At 38.6% G+C, this 18,085-nt stretch overlaps 1 protein-coding gene across 7 annotated transcripts in view; it reads right to left on the reverse strand.

Annotated features, from left to right (window-relative positions):
* Positions 1-18,085, reverse strand: part of HERC2 (HECT and RLD domain containing E3 ubiquitin protein ligase 2) — a 234,929-nt gene that overhangs the window by 44,573 nt on the left and 172,271 nt on the right. For all 7 annotated transcript variants that reach the window (XR_004627758.1, XM_019809923.2, XM_019809922.2 and 4 more), the window contains 5 exons: positions 16,990-17,161; positions 15,875-16,064; positions 15,160-15,300; positions 10,879-11,070; positions 7,679-7,832 (listed from right to left, as the gene is read on the reverse strand). Coding sequence is in view for 6 of the 7 variants with exons in the window: in XM_019809923.2 (XP_019665482.1) it covers positions 7,679-7,832; positions 10,879-11,070; positions 15,160-15,300; positions 15,875-16,064; positions 16,990-17,161 (849 nt within the window). In the remaining variant the exon portion in view is untranslated. The remainder of the gene's footprint in view (positions 1-7,678; positions 7,833-10,878; positions 11,071-15,159; positions 15,301-15,874; positions 16,065-16,989; positions 17,162-18,085) is intronic.

Below are 18,085 nucleotides of genomic sequence, written 5' to 3' on the forward strand. Positions count from 1 at the left end.
AAAAAAAAAAAAAAAAAAAAAAGAACAAACAACCCAGAAAAGGACTCAAAGGCTGGCTGAACAAACATCACAACTAAAATCAGTCAAGGGATTCACAAAATAAAAAGATGTAAAATTTGACACCATATACCTAAAAGCATTGGGGGAGAGAAAAGAATAGGTTCAAACTTAAGCAACTGCCAACTTAATATAGACTGCTATATGCAGAAGATGTTATATACAAACCTAATGGTAACCACAAATCAAAAACCAGTAATAGATATGCAAAGAATAAAAATAAAGGAATCCAAGTATATCACAAAAGAAAACCAGCAAACCATGGAAGAGAGAAAGAGAAGGATCAGAAAAACTACACAAAAACAACCACAAAACAAGTAATAAAACAGCAATAAATATGTATCTATCAATAATTACTTTGAATCTGAGTGGACCAAATGCCCCAATCAAAAGATATAGGGTGACAGAGTGGATAAAAAACAAGACCCATCTATATGCTGCCTACAAGAGACTCATTTCAGACTTAAAGACACCTGCAGATTGAAAGTGAGAGGATGGAGAAACTTTTATCACGCAAATGGATGTCAAAAGAAAGCTGGGGCAGCAATGCTTATATCGGACAACACAGACTTTAAAACAAAGTCTGTAACAAGAGACAAAGAAGGAGTCTATAAGAATAAAGGGAATAATTCAACAAGAAGATGTAACAATTGTAAATACTTATGCACCCACCATGGGAACACCCAAATACATAAAACAGTTAATAGCAAACATAAAAGGGAACTAATCAACAGTAATAACAATAATTACAGGGGACTTTAACACCCCACTTATACTGATGGACAAATCATCCAAAGAGAAAATCAATAAGGAAACAGTGGCTTTGAATAACACACTGGACCAGATGAATTTAACAGATATATTCAGGACATTCCATTCTAAAACAGCAGAATACACATGCTTTTCTGAGGCACACAGAACATTCTCCAGAATAGATCACATATTAGCCCATAAAACTAGCCTCAACAAATTCAAGATCGAAGCATACCATGCATCTTTTCTTATCGCAAGGCTATGAAACTAGAAATCAACCACAGGAAAAATCTGGAAAGAACACAAATACATGGAGGTTAAATAACATGCTACTGAAAAATGAATGGGTTAGCCAAGAAATCAAAGAAGAAATCAGAAAATATACGGAAACAAACAAAAATGAAAACACAATGGTCCACAACCTTTGGAATGCAGTAAAAATGGTTCTAAGAGGGAAGTTTCTGGCAATAGAGGCCTACCCCAAGAAGAAAGAAAAGTCTCAAATAAACAACCTAACTTTATACTTACAGGAGCTAGAAAAAGAACAACAAACAAAACCTAAAACCAGCAGGAAGAAGGAAATGATAAAGATTAGATATAAATGACATAGAAACTAAAAAAAAAACCCAATAGAACAGATCAATGAAACCAAGAGCTGGTTTTATGAAAAGATCAACAAAATTGATAAACCTCTCTAGCCAGACTTATCAAAAAGAGAAAGAGAGAGAGAGAGAGAAAGGACCCCAATAAATAAAATCACAAATGAAAGGAGAGAAATAACAACCAACACCACAGAAATACAACTGTAAGAGAATATTATGAAAGATAATATGCCAAAAAATTAGACAACCTATAAAAAAATAAATACCTACAAACATATAAATTACCAAACCTGAAGCAGGAAGAACTAGAAAATTTTAATAGCCTGATAAGCAGCAAGGAAACTGCATCAGTAATCAAAAAACTCCCAACAAATCAAAGTCCAGGACCAGACAGCTTCACATGCAGATTCTACCAAACATTTAAGGAAGAGTTAACACCTATTCTTCTCAAACTATTCCAAATAATAAAAGAGGAAGGAAAACTTCCAAGCTATGAGGCCACTATCACCCTGAGACCAAAACCAACTAAAGACACCACACAAGAAAATTACAGGCCAGTATCTCTGATAAACATAGACACAAAATCCTCAAGAAAATACTACCAAACTGAATCCGATAATACATTTAAAAAGTCATTCAGCACAATCAAGAAGGATGCAAGGGTGATTCAACATTCACAAATCAATCAACATGATACATCACATCAATAAGAGAAAGGATAAAAACCATATAATCATATCAACAGACACAGAAAAAGCATCCGACAAAGTATAACATCTGTCCATGATAAAAGCCCTCAACAAAGTGTGTTTAGAGGGAACACACCTTGACATAATAAGAAAAACCCACAGTGAACATCATACCCAATGGGGGAAAAAACAAGATCTTTTCCCCTAAGGTCAGCAATAAGACAAGGATGTCCACTCTCTAAAACATTTTATTTATTTATTTATTTATTTATTTATTTATTTATTTATTTGGAGGGGGGCGAAGGGAGGAGCAGAGGGGGAGGAAGAAGGAGGGGGTAAGAATCTCAAGCAGAGCCCAATATGGGGCTCAATCCCATGACCCTGAGATCATGACCTGAGCTGAAACCAAGAGTCGGATGAGCCACCCAGGTGCCCCTACTCTCACCACTTGTACTCAACTTGCACTGGAAGTCCTAGCCATAGCAATCAGACAACAAAAAGAAATAAATGGTATTCTGCTTTGCAGATGACATGATACTCTATGTCGAAAATCCTAAAGATTCCACCAAAAAACAACTAGAACTAATACATGAATTCAGTAAAATTATAGGATACAAAATTAATATGCAGAAATCTGTTGCATTTTTATACACTAATAATGAAGCAGCAGAAACAGAAATCAAAGAATTGATCCCAATTACAATTGCACCAAAAATAATAAGATACCTATGAATAAACCTAACCAAAAAGATGAAAGACCTAAATTCTGAAAACTATAAAACATTGATGAAAGAAACTAAAGACACAAAGAAATGTAAAGACATTCCATGCTCATGGATTGGGGGAATAAATACTGTTAAAATGTCTTTACTACCCAAAGCAATCCCTATCCAAATACCAACAGCATTTTTCTCAGAACTAGAATAAACAATCCTAAAATTCATAGAGAGCCACAAAAGACCTCCAATAGCCACAGCACCCTTGACAAAGATTAAAGCAAAGCTGGAGGCATCACAATTCTGGACTTCAAGTTATATTACCAAGCTGTAGTGATCAAAACAGTATGGAACTGGCATAGAAACGGACACAAAGAGCAGTGGAACAGAACAGAAAACCCAGAAATGGACCCACAACTCTATGGTTAACTAATCTTTGACAAAGCAATAAAGAACATCCAAAGGAAAAAAGACTGTATCTTCAACAAACGGTGTTGGGAAAACTGGACAGCTACATGCAAAGAATGAAACTGGGCCATTTTCTTACACCATACACAAAAATAAATTCAAAATGGATTAAGACCTAAATGTGAGGGGCTCCTGGGTGGCTCAGTCAGCTAAGCGTCTGCCTTAGGCTCAGGTCATGATCTCGAGGTCCTAGAATTAAGCCCTGCATCAGGCTACCACTCACCGGGAAGTCTGGTTCTCCCTCTCCCTCTGCTCCTCCCTCCTGCTTGTGCTCTCTTAAAAAAATAAATAAAAAAAACAAAAACAAAAACAAAAACAAAACCTAAATGTGAGACTTAAAGCCATAAAAATCCTAGAAGAGAGCACAGGCAGTAATTCTCTGACACCAGAAGAGCAAAATTTTTCTAGATGTCTCCTGAGGCAAGGGAAATAAAAGCAAAAATAAACTATTGGGACTTCACCCAAATAAAAAGCTCTGCACAGCAAAGGAAACAGTCATCAAAACTAAAAGGCAACCTACAGAATGGAGTAAGATATTTACAAATGACATATCTGATAAAAGGCTAGTACCCAAAATATAAAGAACTTAAAAAAAGTCAACATCCAAAAAACTAATAATCCAATTAAAAAATGGGCAGAAGACATGAACAGACATTTCATGTCAAGAAGACATACAGATGGCCAACAGACACATGAAAGGATACTCACCATCAGGGAAACACAAATCAAAACTATAATGAGTTATCACCTCACACCTGTTAAAATGGCTAAAATCAAAAACACAAGAAACAGCAAGTATTGGTGAGGACGTGGACAAAAAGGAACCTTCTTATATCACTGGTGGGAATGTGAACTGGTGCAGCCACTCTGGAAAACAGAATGGAGGTTTCTCAAAAGTTAAAACTTGGGGCGCCTGGGTGGCTCAGTCAGTGAAGCGTCTGCCTTTAGCTAAGGTCATGATCCCAGGGTCCCGGGATCGGGCCCCATATCAGTCTCCCTACTCAGCTGGCGGGGGGGGCTGCTTCTCCCTCTCCCCATGCTTGTACTCTTTCTCGCTCTCTCTCTCTCTCAAATAAATAAATAAAATATTTTTTTTAAAAAAGGTTAAAAATAGAGCTACCCTATGATCCAGTAATTGTACTACTGGGTATTTACCCCCAAAATACAAAAACCCTAATTCAAAGGGATACATGCACCCTGATGTTTATAGCAGCATTATTTACAATAGCCAGGATATGGAAGCAGCCCAAGTATCCACCAATAGATGAATGGATAAGAATGTAGTGTGTATACATATATATACACACACACACACACACACAATGGAATATTAGCCATAAAAAAGAATGAAAGCTTGCCATTTGCAATGATGTGGATGGAGCTATAGAGTATAATGATAAGTGAAACAAGTCAGTCGGAGAAAGACAAATACCATATGACTGTACTCATATGTGGCATTTAAGAAATAAAGCAAATGAGTAAAGGGAAAAAAGAGAGAGAGAGAGAGACTAAGAAACAGATTCTTAACTATAGAAAACAAACTGATGGCTACCAGAGGGGAGGTGGTCGGGAGAGCAGGTGAAATAAGTGATGGGGATTAAGGAGGGCACTTGTGATGAGTACCAGGTGATGTGTGGAACTGCTGGATCACTACATTGTACACCTAAAACTAATATAACACTGTATGTTAACTATACTGGAATTAATTTTTTAAAAAAAAAGCAGAAATGATAGGATTTACTGGTGGAGTAGGAATGAAGTAAGAGAGAAACAGAGAAGATGAAGAGGGTCACCAGATTTTTGTGGGAGGCAAATGCTCAGTAGAAATACCTTTCATTCTTTAAATTTCTATCATGAAAGAGTAATAGCTTAAAGTTAAGAAAGCTTTTCTAAAAATTTCACATAAAAATGAGCAAGATAAAAGTATCAAAGTCAAATCCAATACAAAGTTATTCTTAGAAAAGAGAAAATAAGAAACAGAATAATAGTCCTTTAATGAACACAGACCAGAAAGCTATGCCTACAAAACAGATCAAAACTATAATATACTACCTCTAAAAAAGTTTTTAAAAATTAACAAAATTATCAAAATATGAAAGAAACAACATAAGTTAAAACTAGGACAACCAAAATATTAATAAAATTCAGTAAAAAAATTACAAAAAAAATTACAAAATTCAGACTAAACTAGAAAGAATATAGGAGTAAATGAACACAACAGATGGTACTTTAAGACAAACAGAAGAAGGAAAGGAAGAAAAAGAAAGAGGCAGAAAGTATTTGATAGATGAAGTAGTCAACACTGACTCTAAAAGTTATCCAACACACAAGGATGACCATGTGTCCATGAAAGAGAGCTAAAGGATGCAAACAGTACAAACTGTAATACAGAGAAGAGACCTGAAACTACCTTTTAAAGGAGCACACTCCCTATTGGTGAATATCACCTACTGTAACCAATATGAAAACATATTCTAGTAAAATTACTGAAACAAAGCACAGCATATAAGGGGAAATATAGATTATCACCATCACACTTTCACAGAAGAAGAATATGTGATCCAAAGATTTACTACCAAGAAAAGCTAACTTTCAGGTTTGGGCACAAACTGTCATGGACAAGATGATCCCAGGGCTGCCATCCTTTGAGCCCTGCTGAATGACTACAGAGTGAGCTTCAGGGAATCACAATGAAAAAAGAGACAGAAAAAGGACTAGAAGTGAGCATTAAACAGAGTAAAACTAAGACTAAATGAAGACTGAAAGAAGTATAGTATGTAATAGCTATTATGCTTTGGTAGACAGAGGATAATCATTTTAATAAAGCTGGGAGAAAGAAGAGAGCATAAGGCCAAAAAAAAACGTTTTTAGCTACTTTCAGGAATTATATTCATGTTTGTTTGTATTAGAATTGAATCCTGAGTCCACTGCTTATACAACGTGAGATAAAGCAAATGAATAATTATGAGATATTCTAATTTTGTCACCCCTGTCTAACCAGATTTTCAGTATAGAAGAAAACAGATTTAACAGAAGAGTTTAAGTAGAAACCTTGCAGTTCTGAATTTGAATCTAATGTATCAGTATGGACTCGGAAGTCAGTCAGTGAGTGGACTGCCCAACAATTCATCCATCTCTGTTTACTGAAAAGGTCTAGAAACAATGACAGCCCAGTAACCTGAAATGCCATTTCCACTAAAAGACACCAAGGAAGATTCCAGGTAGAGGGCAGAAACTACATGACAAGCCTAAAGCATCTTGTCATGTCATACTGCGTGGAGGTTATCAATGGACCACCAAAGTCATTTCCAGAGACAAACTGAAGAGGTTCCTGATGTCGAGATGAGATCATTTGAGCTTCAATAGGATCATAATCACAATTATTAAAGCCCATCATATATGTTTAAATCCATGAGTTCACAGTGATATAAAAGAAAAAAAAAACTAATCGCCTTCGAAGAATGATAGGGAATCAATTTATTTTCTAAAAATATAAATAGGAGAAAAAAAAATTCAAGCTTTTAACGCCTTCCTGCTTATGAAAACAGCACCCCTGGGTAACCAACTAAAGGATGAGGAAAAATACCTCTTTCTAAAGTATTCCAGCTAATAAGAAAGAAAGAAATGAAACAATTAGAATAGCACCATTTTGCAACCCGAGTGGACTAATGGCCTCAGGCTCTGAGCATTGGTAGCTGCTAACACCAAATAAGGAAAGACAAGAAGGCACCAGGTACTTCCAGACGCTAGGACACAACCACCAATGGTCTTGCCAAAGGGGCTGAGCTACTTGGAACCCTGAATCCGGGCAAATTTGCAGAAAGACAAGGTTGAAGAACAGGCTGAAGTACAGCAGGAGTATGCAAATCCATGTTGCAGGGAAGCCCAAGGGTCAAAGGCCCAGGTTCCTTAACAGGTACATTGTTGAAAAAATGGAAAAAGAAAATATAGGAAGAAACTAAAGTTATAATAAGAAACTTAAAAGATAGAAACTATTAGTTAAAAAGAGACATAAGAAGTGGAAGCACACTTGGGTAATAAAAGCTGTCCAGAAATACATGTCAGCCTTATCTCTAAATGATGACAACAATCAGTTTAGTGGGGACACAAGAAGGGCCTCTAGAAACTGGCACAGGACTTCTAGATCTGAGTTTTGGTAATTAATGCATCCACCTAATAATCATTAAGCTAAACATTCACTTTGCATGGTTTTCTGTATCATATTTTGCAAAAAAAAGTTTTTATTAGAAAAATCGAAGAAATAATTCTAAAGCGATTCTGTAGCTTTTCTATCAAATGGTGATGATTACTTCTACTGATGCAATTACAGAAATGAAGCCATTCTATGGGCAGGGATTCCCCCCACGTCCTCCCCCTGGCCAGCACTGAATACCTGGTATCTTCACTGTGCCACTGGAGGAAGTGTCGTCCGTGTAGGGATGGCTACTCTCTACCACCACAGGCTGAGAGGACAAGCGGCCACTCTGTGAGTCTGTGGCTACATCCTCCAGTTCGGTGACACAGAGCTCCAGCAACATATCTGCCACCTGGTGGAGGAAGCAGGGGCACAGATCAAGTCATCAGGATGCTACCCCTGCTAGCCCTGCTCCAGGTCCTTCCGCAGAGACAGGGTGGCAGAGCAGAGCACTTGAGAATTTGAGAAATCTAGTTTAAATCAGGGCTTGGTTCCCTCACCTATAACATCAAAACAGCACAGAGCTCACAGAGGTGCCTACGTATGTATGCAGCTGGGAGGAGCCTGACATGTATAAGACGCTCAACATATGCCAACCAATGAAACTGTGATCACAATAGTTTCTTTCTACACCAAGACAAGATTACTTCCCAGGGAGGAAAATTCTTCTTCAGGAACAAAATATCAAGGGAAGGAGCAGAAAGGTGATAAAAATGACCAAAATCCAAGAAGACACCGGGGTCAAGGGTCAAGCAGGAGTAGGCAGGAACAAAGAATGATCAAGCCATCCAGGCCAAACAGCAGCAGGGTATCTGGAACAAGGGGCTATAAACACAAACATAAGTGGGAATATCTCTTGACCCAGGACATTAAAAGTCAGCCTCCATACCACATCTACTCAACAATCCATGATATCCTTATTTCATTTTAAAATTTTAGTGATTCATACCACTGAAGTGGGCAACACTGGTGATTATAAACTCCTTGATTTCTATTTTTAAAAACAAATAAGAAGGGCCGCCTGGGTGACTCAGTCAATTAAGCATCTGCCTTCAGCTCAGGTCGTGATCTCAGGGCCCTGGGATCGAGCCCCACATCAGGCTCCCTGCTCAGCAGGGAGCCTGCTCCTCACTCCCATTTGTGTCCTCTCTCACTGTCTCTTGCTATCAGCTTGCTCTCTCAAAGAAATAAATAAAATCTTTTTAAAAAAATTATATGTTATAATAGCAATAATGACCTGCAAATTTTCTAAATTCAGAAAAAAAAAACACCTATTCTCTATTCCATACTTTTCAGGAATGATTTTTTTCTCTATTTTTCCTCATATTTAGATAACAGATTAGCTTAGTAAACAGTTTTTTATTAATGACAAACTAATATCACTGCCATCTAGGTATTAGAACTATAAATTCATACATCTCTCTTTCAAGAGTTCCAAATATTAGGTCAGGGTAGGACCCAGGACTAGCATCTTGCCACTAGTCAGGACAGTTTGACCAATCCTGTCTTTGCTTCTGCCTCTCCTTGAACCTGCTGTGGGTGTGTGTCACTGAGACACAGATGTTGGTGTCATCAAACACCTACTGCACAGCCCACCAGGGCTCTTCTGGGCTGCACAATCTTCCTCTGAAAAACCCAACATTCCCTCGGGGGGAGGAGACAATGACATAGGGGTCATAGATGTGGCTCTGCCTTCAAAGCACCCAGGGTCCAACACCACTCCTCCCACCCACCAGCAACCTGAGTGTCCATGAGCCAGAAACAACCTCTCAGAGCCTCAGTTTCCTCATCTGTAAACAGAGAACACTAACACCTACCCTCGTAACAAGAACGCACCAGAACTTGGCCTGGCAGGTATGTGTGCAACAAATGCTCGGCATTTTTACTTTAAATCCACGTCCTCATTCATATTCTTTCCTCTCACAAATGCAATAAATTATTTAAAAAATTAAATTTTTGCTTGTGGCAATGCATCTTGATTCAATCTCTCAGAATTATGCCAAGTAACTTGTCTCAAAAAACCAGAAAGTAGGAAACCTACTTCCTGTTCTTCCTGAATACAATTAAGAAATAACAAGCCCCAAACCATTTACTATCTATCAAATCATTTACTATGTTTTCAAGACCACTCAACCATACTTGAGTACCTTCTCGTTTGGGTGGTAGTGATAGGGGGCCCAGAGAAACACAGATTACATATCTGTACAGAGCACATGGCATCAAACTCCCTGATGTGGCCAGTTGTAAAAAAGGCAGAGCAAGGCTACTGATAAATAAGAGTCTTAAGGAAGCCAAAAAACTTTAGGGCTCATCAATCCAATTTCTAAGATATGCTGATACGATACTGACTGTAATATCCTAAACTAGTACAAATTTAAATAAACTAAGTTAAATAAAATAAGGACTTCAGTTCCACAGGTGCACTAGTCATATTTGAAATGGTCAACAGCTACACATGACTGGAGGCTATCAAACTGAATGGCTTAGCTACAGAACATTGTCACTATAGCAAAAAATCCTATTGCATCCAGTATTACCAAATATTAAAACCTATTTAAAGCTATAATATCGTTAAAACACTGTAGTATTAGACCATAAAGAGTTAGGTTAATCGAACAAAAAAGGAGTCCATAAATGGACCCAAATATATACAGGAATTTAAAATATGATTAAAATAGTTTTCAAATCATTGAGAAAAGGATAGATTATTTAATAAATGGTGTTGGACAACATGCTTGCCATCTAGGAAAAAATGAAGTTGGATCCCTACCTTATCCCTTACATCAAGATAAATCCCAGATGGGGTGCCTGGGTGGCTCAGTCGGTTAAGTTTCCGACTCTTGGTTTCCGCTCAGGTCATGATCTCATAGGTTGTGAGATAGAGCCTCATGTTGGGCTCTGTGCTTAGTGAGGAGTCTGCTTGAAGACTCTCTCCCTCTGACCCTCTCCCCCACTCGCTCACACTCTCCCTCTCTCTCCAAAGTAAATAAATAAATCTTTAAAAAAAAAAAAAAAGATAAATCCCAGATGGCTCAAAAATGTAAATATAATAAATGAAATCATAAAAATAATTAGAAGAAACTTGAGAAAATTTCTTTAAATAATGTCATGTAGGTAAGCTTTTTTTAGCATAATACAAAATCCAGAAGCCATCAATGAAAAAAACTGGCAGATCTGACTTCATAAAATTAGAAATTTCTAAATGGCAAAAAGTACCAAATTGATAACAAGGCACAGTGGGAGGACAACTGCAGTACATGACAGAGAAAGGATTTACTTACAAGGAGTCCTTCCAAACTGCAATCTACTAGAATAAAATCAAGCACAAGATATGGTGTGATGTCAACAGTAGCATATACCCTGGAGAGGAGGCCCACAGCACCCATCATGTGGCTCACCTGCGGGTAGGCGGTACCCATGCCAGACAGCACAGCTGAAAGCACGTCCCTGCCCTTGTCCCCTGCCCGGCTACACACGGACAGCTTGAGCAAGTCCACCATGACACGGGTATCATCCGCAACCAGCAGACTGGTGAACTCATCCAAGGACTGAGGTTCTGGGCCTGATGCTTTATTTTGGCTTTCAACATCCTAAAAAGTCCAATAATTAAAATGAGGAATTGTACATTAAGAAATAGTCACCAGTTTACCCATAAACTCAAAGGATACTGATGAATAAGGGGCTTTAGAAGGTCTCTGCAACCATGAAATGCCAGCTTAATACCTTTTCACAGATACTGTGGGTATTTTGTAAACATTACATCAAAAATTAATGATGTACTGTATGGTGACTAACATAATAAAAAAAATATATCTGTGAAAAGGTACGACTAAACTATAAATGACAATTTATACTTTGACCAAGTTCATAGGGTGGCTTGGAATGAAGTCACACCATGTAAAATCTACCACCCCATCCATAAGATTTGCATGGGAATTTTCTATCAACTAAATTTGTACTTTTGCAAATTTTGTCTATATCCTCTCCATAATTCTTTCCTAGAATCTTATTTAAAGTGACTTGTTGGCTGGATAATGTAACACATTATCCACAATCTCTTGTTCCTTGGGTTCTTTGAAAATGAAAACAGATATTCTCCTTTTACTTCTCATTCACAGTATGTCTGCTAAAACATATTGCACCTGTGATCATTTACTTCTTCCCCCTCTTTGGCAGTGGAAAGGAGCCACTTATTTGTCTGCATCACTACCTGCTTCCTGACCTCATGACCACCTACCACCCAGGACTGCTGCCTCACAGCCTCCTATTGAACACCCTAAGAGCCTCTTGGGAGTTGGCAGTGGGGTATGACTTATAGAAAGGAATAAGAAGCCAACAGATGTGGGAAATCCCCCAGCTTTTGAGCTTAGAGGGAGTGGGAATCACATAGACCCTGTGCTGAATGGGGGAGAACCCAGGACCTTCTAGTTTCCCAGGCAGAGTCTGGATCACCAGAGGAAGAACAAGATGCCAAAAGTGCCTCTCTTCTTCTCTCCTGCTTTCAGAATCTCAGCAAAACTAGCGCTGACACTTTTCAGAAACAGAAATGAGCCAGGGAAGCACAAGCCCCACTTAGGAAACTTAAGGGGAATGGGACACATCCAATGTGCAAGTTCCATCGACTTAGGCCGTGGACACCACACCTCTCTGAGCTAGGAACAGTTTCTTCCTTTAAAGAAACAGACCCTGCTCCTACCTCTGCATGGAGACCCAGGGAATCATTAAGTGAAGTTGGTCAGAAACTATAACATTCCAGAATCTCACTCACTGAAGAGCAGGAAAGCATTCAGTGGACTATATTAACCACATATAATACACATGATTAATACTAACTTAATACTAATATGAAAATTACTTTACCATAATTTATGAATCAAACCGAAACTGAAATGATAGGAATTTAGGGATATAATAACCTGGATAATGTCTATGTCTCATAAATAAATTGGTAGGAAAGAAATCCCTCTTCTACATAAAAGCAAAAATTCTGCTTAATTCAGGATAATTTCTGCATTAAATCCTCACCCTAGGAAATAGCCAAGTATTAGAAGTTGAATCTAGACACCTAATTTACACATAGTAATTTTTTTATTACCTGAGATGGTTATGAGTAATTTCTACAGGACTTATTTTTGGCAGCAATAATAGCATAATGAACCAAGAGTTCCAAGTATAATTGAAAATAATGCATACTAAATAGATGATGGGGACTAAGGAGTGTACTTGTTATGATAAGCACCAGGTACTGTATGGATTGTTGAATCACTATATTGTACGCCTGAAACTAATATTACACTGTATGTTAAATGGAATTTAAATAAAAACTTAAAAAGAATGCATATTTGTCCCCAAGGGGAATCTGCTGGCAAGGGAGAGAGTGTTAGCAGGGTAAAATGGCCTGGCATAGGGAGCACCTAAGGGGGCTGGGGAGGGTGTCCACATGTGGGGGTGGAGCCATGCAAAGTAGAAGATGTCCCTGCTTTGGCTGGCCAGCACAGGAGGTAAGGGGGAGGTCACAAATCAAGCAGGTGAAAGGTCATCCCTGCAGAAGTTAGACTGGTTTTGAGTGTCAGAAGCCGTGCAGGGAAAGGAGGGTACCCAGGTCGGGGAGAAGTGGCAACCAAGATGGAAGGCTGGCTACCTAAGGGGAACTAAATAAACTGCTAATAACAGGGGTTGGGTTTCTCACTTTCAGGGAAGAGAGTTATAAATACAGAAGGGGAGAAAAGAAGAATGAATCCTGTGCAGTTAGAATTGACTGTATTGTTATGAACCAGTGGTTTTCAAAATATGCATATTCATAATGGAATAAATGCAAGCGTACTTCCCTATTGTGTATGTATACATACACATACATATTTATTCCCTAGTTCTGTCCACTAAGAATGCTTGGGAACAGCAACACCCCAACAGCAATGAGCACTTGAAGATTCTGCCTTCTAAATACCATTCTCCACTAAAAAGAACCGAGACGTCCTAGAGAAACATCTGATTTCTGGGATGGAGGATAAAACATTTTGTTGAGCTTAGCTAGAACTGTGTGTTGTTCCAGAAAGCAAGGGAACACTCAAAGAATGATGAGAACATGTTAAAGGGACAGATAAAATTCTACAAAATATTTAAAGAAGAATTAACACTAATCCTTCAAACTCTTCTAAAAACAACAACAACAACAACAAAAACGGAAGATGAAGGAACACTGCCCAATTCATTCTATGAGGACAGTATTACTCTGATACCCAAACCCGGTAAAGACATCACAAGAAAACTACAGATCAGTATCCCTTATGAACACCAGTATAAAAATCCTCAACAAAATCGCAAATCAATCCAGCAATGTATAAAAGGATCATACACTTCAAATACAGAAAGGGACAGAGCAAGCATAAACTCTGTGGTGTTGGACTGAAATAGAAAATAGTGGTTTGAACTATTCATGGTTTTTATCATAAAGGTAAGATGCTGAAGAAGAAAAAAATATGCATATGCATGCATGTTTGCTGAGAAGGTATAAACCAAGGACATCTGGTAGCAAATAACTTACCAAGTTTCCAGATCTTGTTTCTAAATTCTGTGATCCACTAAAAGGAAGCAGGGCTCCTTGGAGAAATGGATGATTCCAGAGCAGGGACAGGTAAGTGAAAGATAAGTCTGAAACACGTTGTTGTGCCAAAATGTAAAGAAGTGCTCAAAGAATTATAGGGAGAGGTCAGAAAGACAAATGAACCAGCCAAAAAGGGATCCCAATGGCCGTGTCTGGGACAATTTGCATGTCAAATGATAACAGTAATGGATGTCATTATTTGAGTAAAGTAGGATCCCATGAATCTATACCATCATAGATAGACAGATAAAGATAAGAAGGGAAAGTTGTCACAGAAGAACAGCAATAATTATATTCAAAAAGGAATGATGAAATTTGAAAAATCACCCTGTAACAACTATCACAGTAATAATGGATTCAGCTAGAATCATCAACAGATACTAAAAACTGGTAGGTAAAAATATGAGGAAGAAGGTACTTACAGGTATTTACAGTCTCAAAGTATCACCCCATGAATACTTACTGACCCACTTTTATTAACTTCTGGTGGAGAAACCTGGCAGACACTCTTAACCAAGCAATAAGAATTAATATAACCAGTAATGCAGCAAGTCACCAATGCGCATACTCCACTGGGATGCACTGAAAAGAACTCTACATCCTTCCTGTGGTATCCGTCAAAAGGAAGAATTAAACAATGTTTCATATTGAATATTAAAGAGACAACACACAACCCTGAGTTGGGTTCTAGACCTATAAAGGACACTATTAGGACAATGAGCAAAATCTGATTAGATCTTTGGATTAGAAAGTAATCCTGGGGCGCCTGGGTGGCACAGCAGTTAAAGCGTCTGCCTTTGGCTCAGGGCGTGATCCCGGCATTATGGGATCGAGCCCCACATCAGGCTCTTCCGCNAAATCCTGGATCAATGTTAATGCCCTGACACACTGAAGCCTCGAGGATGAATGGGGATTGTGCCCTGCAGCTCCCCACCAATGGTTCAGGCTAACAGCTGGAGAACCTAGGTGAATAGTATATGGAAGTACAATGTGCTATATTTCAGTGTACTACCTCTCCAACTTTTGTGTGCATTTAAGATTATTTCAAAATAAAATGTTAAGAAAGCTCCTTAACCTCTTTGGTTTTTGTCATAGTTTCTGCAATGATGCTGGCAGCTCCTGGGTCATCCGTCACTGGGATAAATGGTCGAGAAGAAGCTGAGGAAGCAGATGGGGTCACTGCAGAGGGGGTCACAGCATCCTCAGAAGAGATCATCTAGTTTAAAAGTATACAGGAAGAAGAAAAATTCAGCAATGTGGCACACTTCCCACACAACTCCAAAAGCCTTATCTCAAACCTCTTAAGCCATCTGAAATGTCCCAGACCTTGTAGAGGTTAACAAGGTGCTTACACCACCAGCTCCAGTGGGGTACAAGGCAACCCTGCAAAGTCAAACACATTCATATTCCCATGAAAACCTATTGATATTCACAAAAGATCACATGAGGAATATTAAAATGAGTTCACATCTCTTCAAGTTGGGTTTTTTCCCCCAAAATAAGTTACAAAAAACTCTTGGCTTTCAGAGCTTTAATGTTTCAAAATTGCAGATAAAGGACTGTGGACTTGCATTTTGCAATTCTTTAAAAGAATAAATCTATTTCTACTTAAGCACTAAAAAGATCCTTTTTAAATTGAATATTTTTTAATTCAAGCCAAAAATCACAGCAATAGGAACAAAAGCAGTCTGAATTAAGTGAAAGAATGCCCTATACTTTCTTAAACACAAAGTAACTACTTTTTCCTTTTTGATCTAATGTTGCTTTACTGCTTTACTCTTTGTTTTTACCTCTCCTCTCTTTTCTTGCCACGGATTTGGACTCAGTCTGTCTTCAATATCAATAGCCAGCACACATTCCTCTCCATTCACAGGACTGGCCATAGCAGAAATATCGGAAGGAGGTGCCGAGGAGGAGAATGAAGGACACTCCACCGGGGCAATCATGCCAGCTGGCATGAGGGCCCCAACCACCGCATCTCTGTCAGGGGAGAAAGCCAGGCCTGTGGTGAATTGCCCTTCACCACTGCAGGACAGAAGAGTCAGCAGGAGAGACAAACACTGAATGACCCCCTCATTTTTATAGAATACACATAAAGCAGTTCTGGGAAAATACTAAACTATAATATTCATCAGCTAAAAGCTACAATGTTTATTTATGATCTTATGACCTTGGTGATTACAGGTGAAAAAATACCAAATATAAAAATCAGACCAGAATAAACCCTCTGATTCCCCTGAGAAATCATCTAGGATTGTTGTTAGAGCCTGAGGATAATTTTTTGTTTACTGAAAGCTGTGTACCAAGGGTGCCTCACACAAGGCAGCAAAGACTAAATGTCCTCTCAGTGACACAGTTGGCCTTTGGTATGAAACTAATGTTCCTGTGTAATTTATTTCTACTCATCAGGTCCATAACCATCATAGACAGGCAACTAACTCAGACTGAGAAAATAGCAGCAAAATGTTGGAAAAGATAGCATTATCAAAACTCTGTTTATTAAGTGTTTGAGTGAATGAGATGATAAGTGGTCTTAAATATCACTGTGTTATTTGTATCAGTTAATTCTTCCTCTCATTCCTCAAATAGTAATGCTTAGCACTTACTGGCCATTAAAAAAAAAAAAGTTTTTTATTTGGATCTCTTTTTTTTTTTTGAGAGAGAGAGAGAGAGAGAGAGAGAGAGAGCAGGGGTGGAGGAGGGGTAATAGGAGAGGGAAAGAGAATCTTAAGCAAGCTCCACAGCCAGCACGGAGCCCAACACAAGGCTCAGTCTCAGGACCCTGAGATTATGACCTGAGCCAAAATCAAGAGTCGGAGACTTAGCCAACTGAGCCACCCAGGTACCCCAAAATAATAAATAACTAAATAACTGCAGGATTTCAAAAGCTAGCCAAAAAGCCTACCTGGCATACAAGATTTGCAATGCTGTAAGTATATGAGATAAGGCCTGCTGTTTAGCTAGATTTCCATCCAATGACAGGAGAATCTTGGCAAGAGAAGGGCGATTTGGCTTAGAATTATTTGCACCACTGATTTTATTGCTGGCAGCAGAAGAATCAGCATCTGAAGGCACACCTAAAAAAGGAAAATAAAATTTGGGATCAATTTTAAAGATCAGAGTTTGCTCTATTCCTATTTGACCTTTCCAGTTTATTTCTAAAACACACTGCAATCTGCATTTTGCTATTTCACAGACTAAGTATTTGGTTAACGGTCTTCCAAAGTAAAAACAAAAACAACAAACAATCTATTTATTTATACTTCTATAAAGAAGTTATTTTCATCAACTTCGCTGTTTAACTGCCAAAAAAAAAAAAAAAAGCTTTGAAAATATAGTAACTACCGGTTTTTACTTACCATTGAAATGCAAGACAAAAAATACTACAAAACAATGGAGAGAAGACAAGATGTTCACCAATAAACAGTCTTTCTGGACCCATGATCCAGCTCATCACTGCCCTAAGAGTTCGCAGGCTTCAGCCAAGGGAAGGGAACCAGGTGAAGCTCCGTGGTCTACATGAGTAAAGGAGGCACAGCTCTGGGGCAGGGAAGCCAATGTGGTCAGAGTTCACAAAACAGAAGAGACAGTTGCCCAGATAAGTGCCAGGGAGTTGTGCAGGTACCCTCACTCACCCCAGTTGAGGATGCAGCAAAAAGTGATGGGTGCCCACATGAGAGGGAACTTCCCAAAGCCAAAGAAAGAACTACATGAAAGTACTAGAGGCCCAGCACATAGGATGGAAGAATGCAGAGGAACCAGCATAGCACCTGCTCCCATCAGCCAGACATGAAGACCTTATTATTCACTGGGCACTAAGTAAAGTACTCAGACATGTCTTGTCTCAGTGGTGGGGAATAATTAGCCCCAGACTAATAACAGGTCTGAAGCCACTAAACAACTCCAAAACCAAGACCAAAAAGAAACAAAAAGTTTCAGGGTAACTTAACTGTATTTCAGCTAAAGAAGATTTAGAGACATACAAAAATCTCCAGCAGGCT

Source organism: Ailuropoda melanoleuca, chromosome 9 (genome assembly GCF_002007445.2).
Source record: "Ailuropoda melanoleuca isolate Jingjing chromosome 9, ASM200744v2, whole genome shotgun sequence".
Classification (NCBI taxonomy): domain Eukaryota; kingdom Metazoa; phylum Chordata; class Mammalia; order Carnivora; family Ursidae; genus Ailuropoda; species Ailuropoda melanoleuca.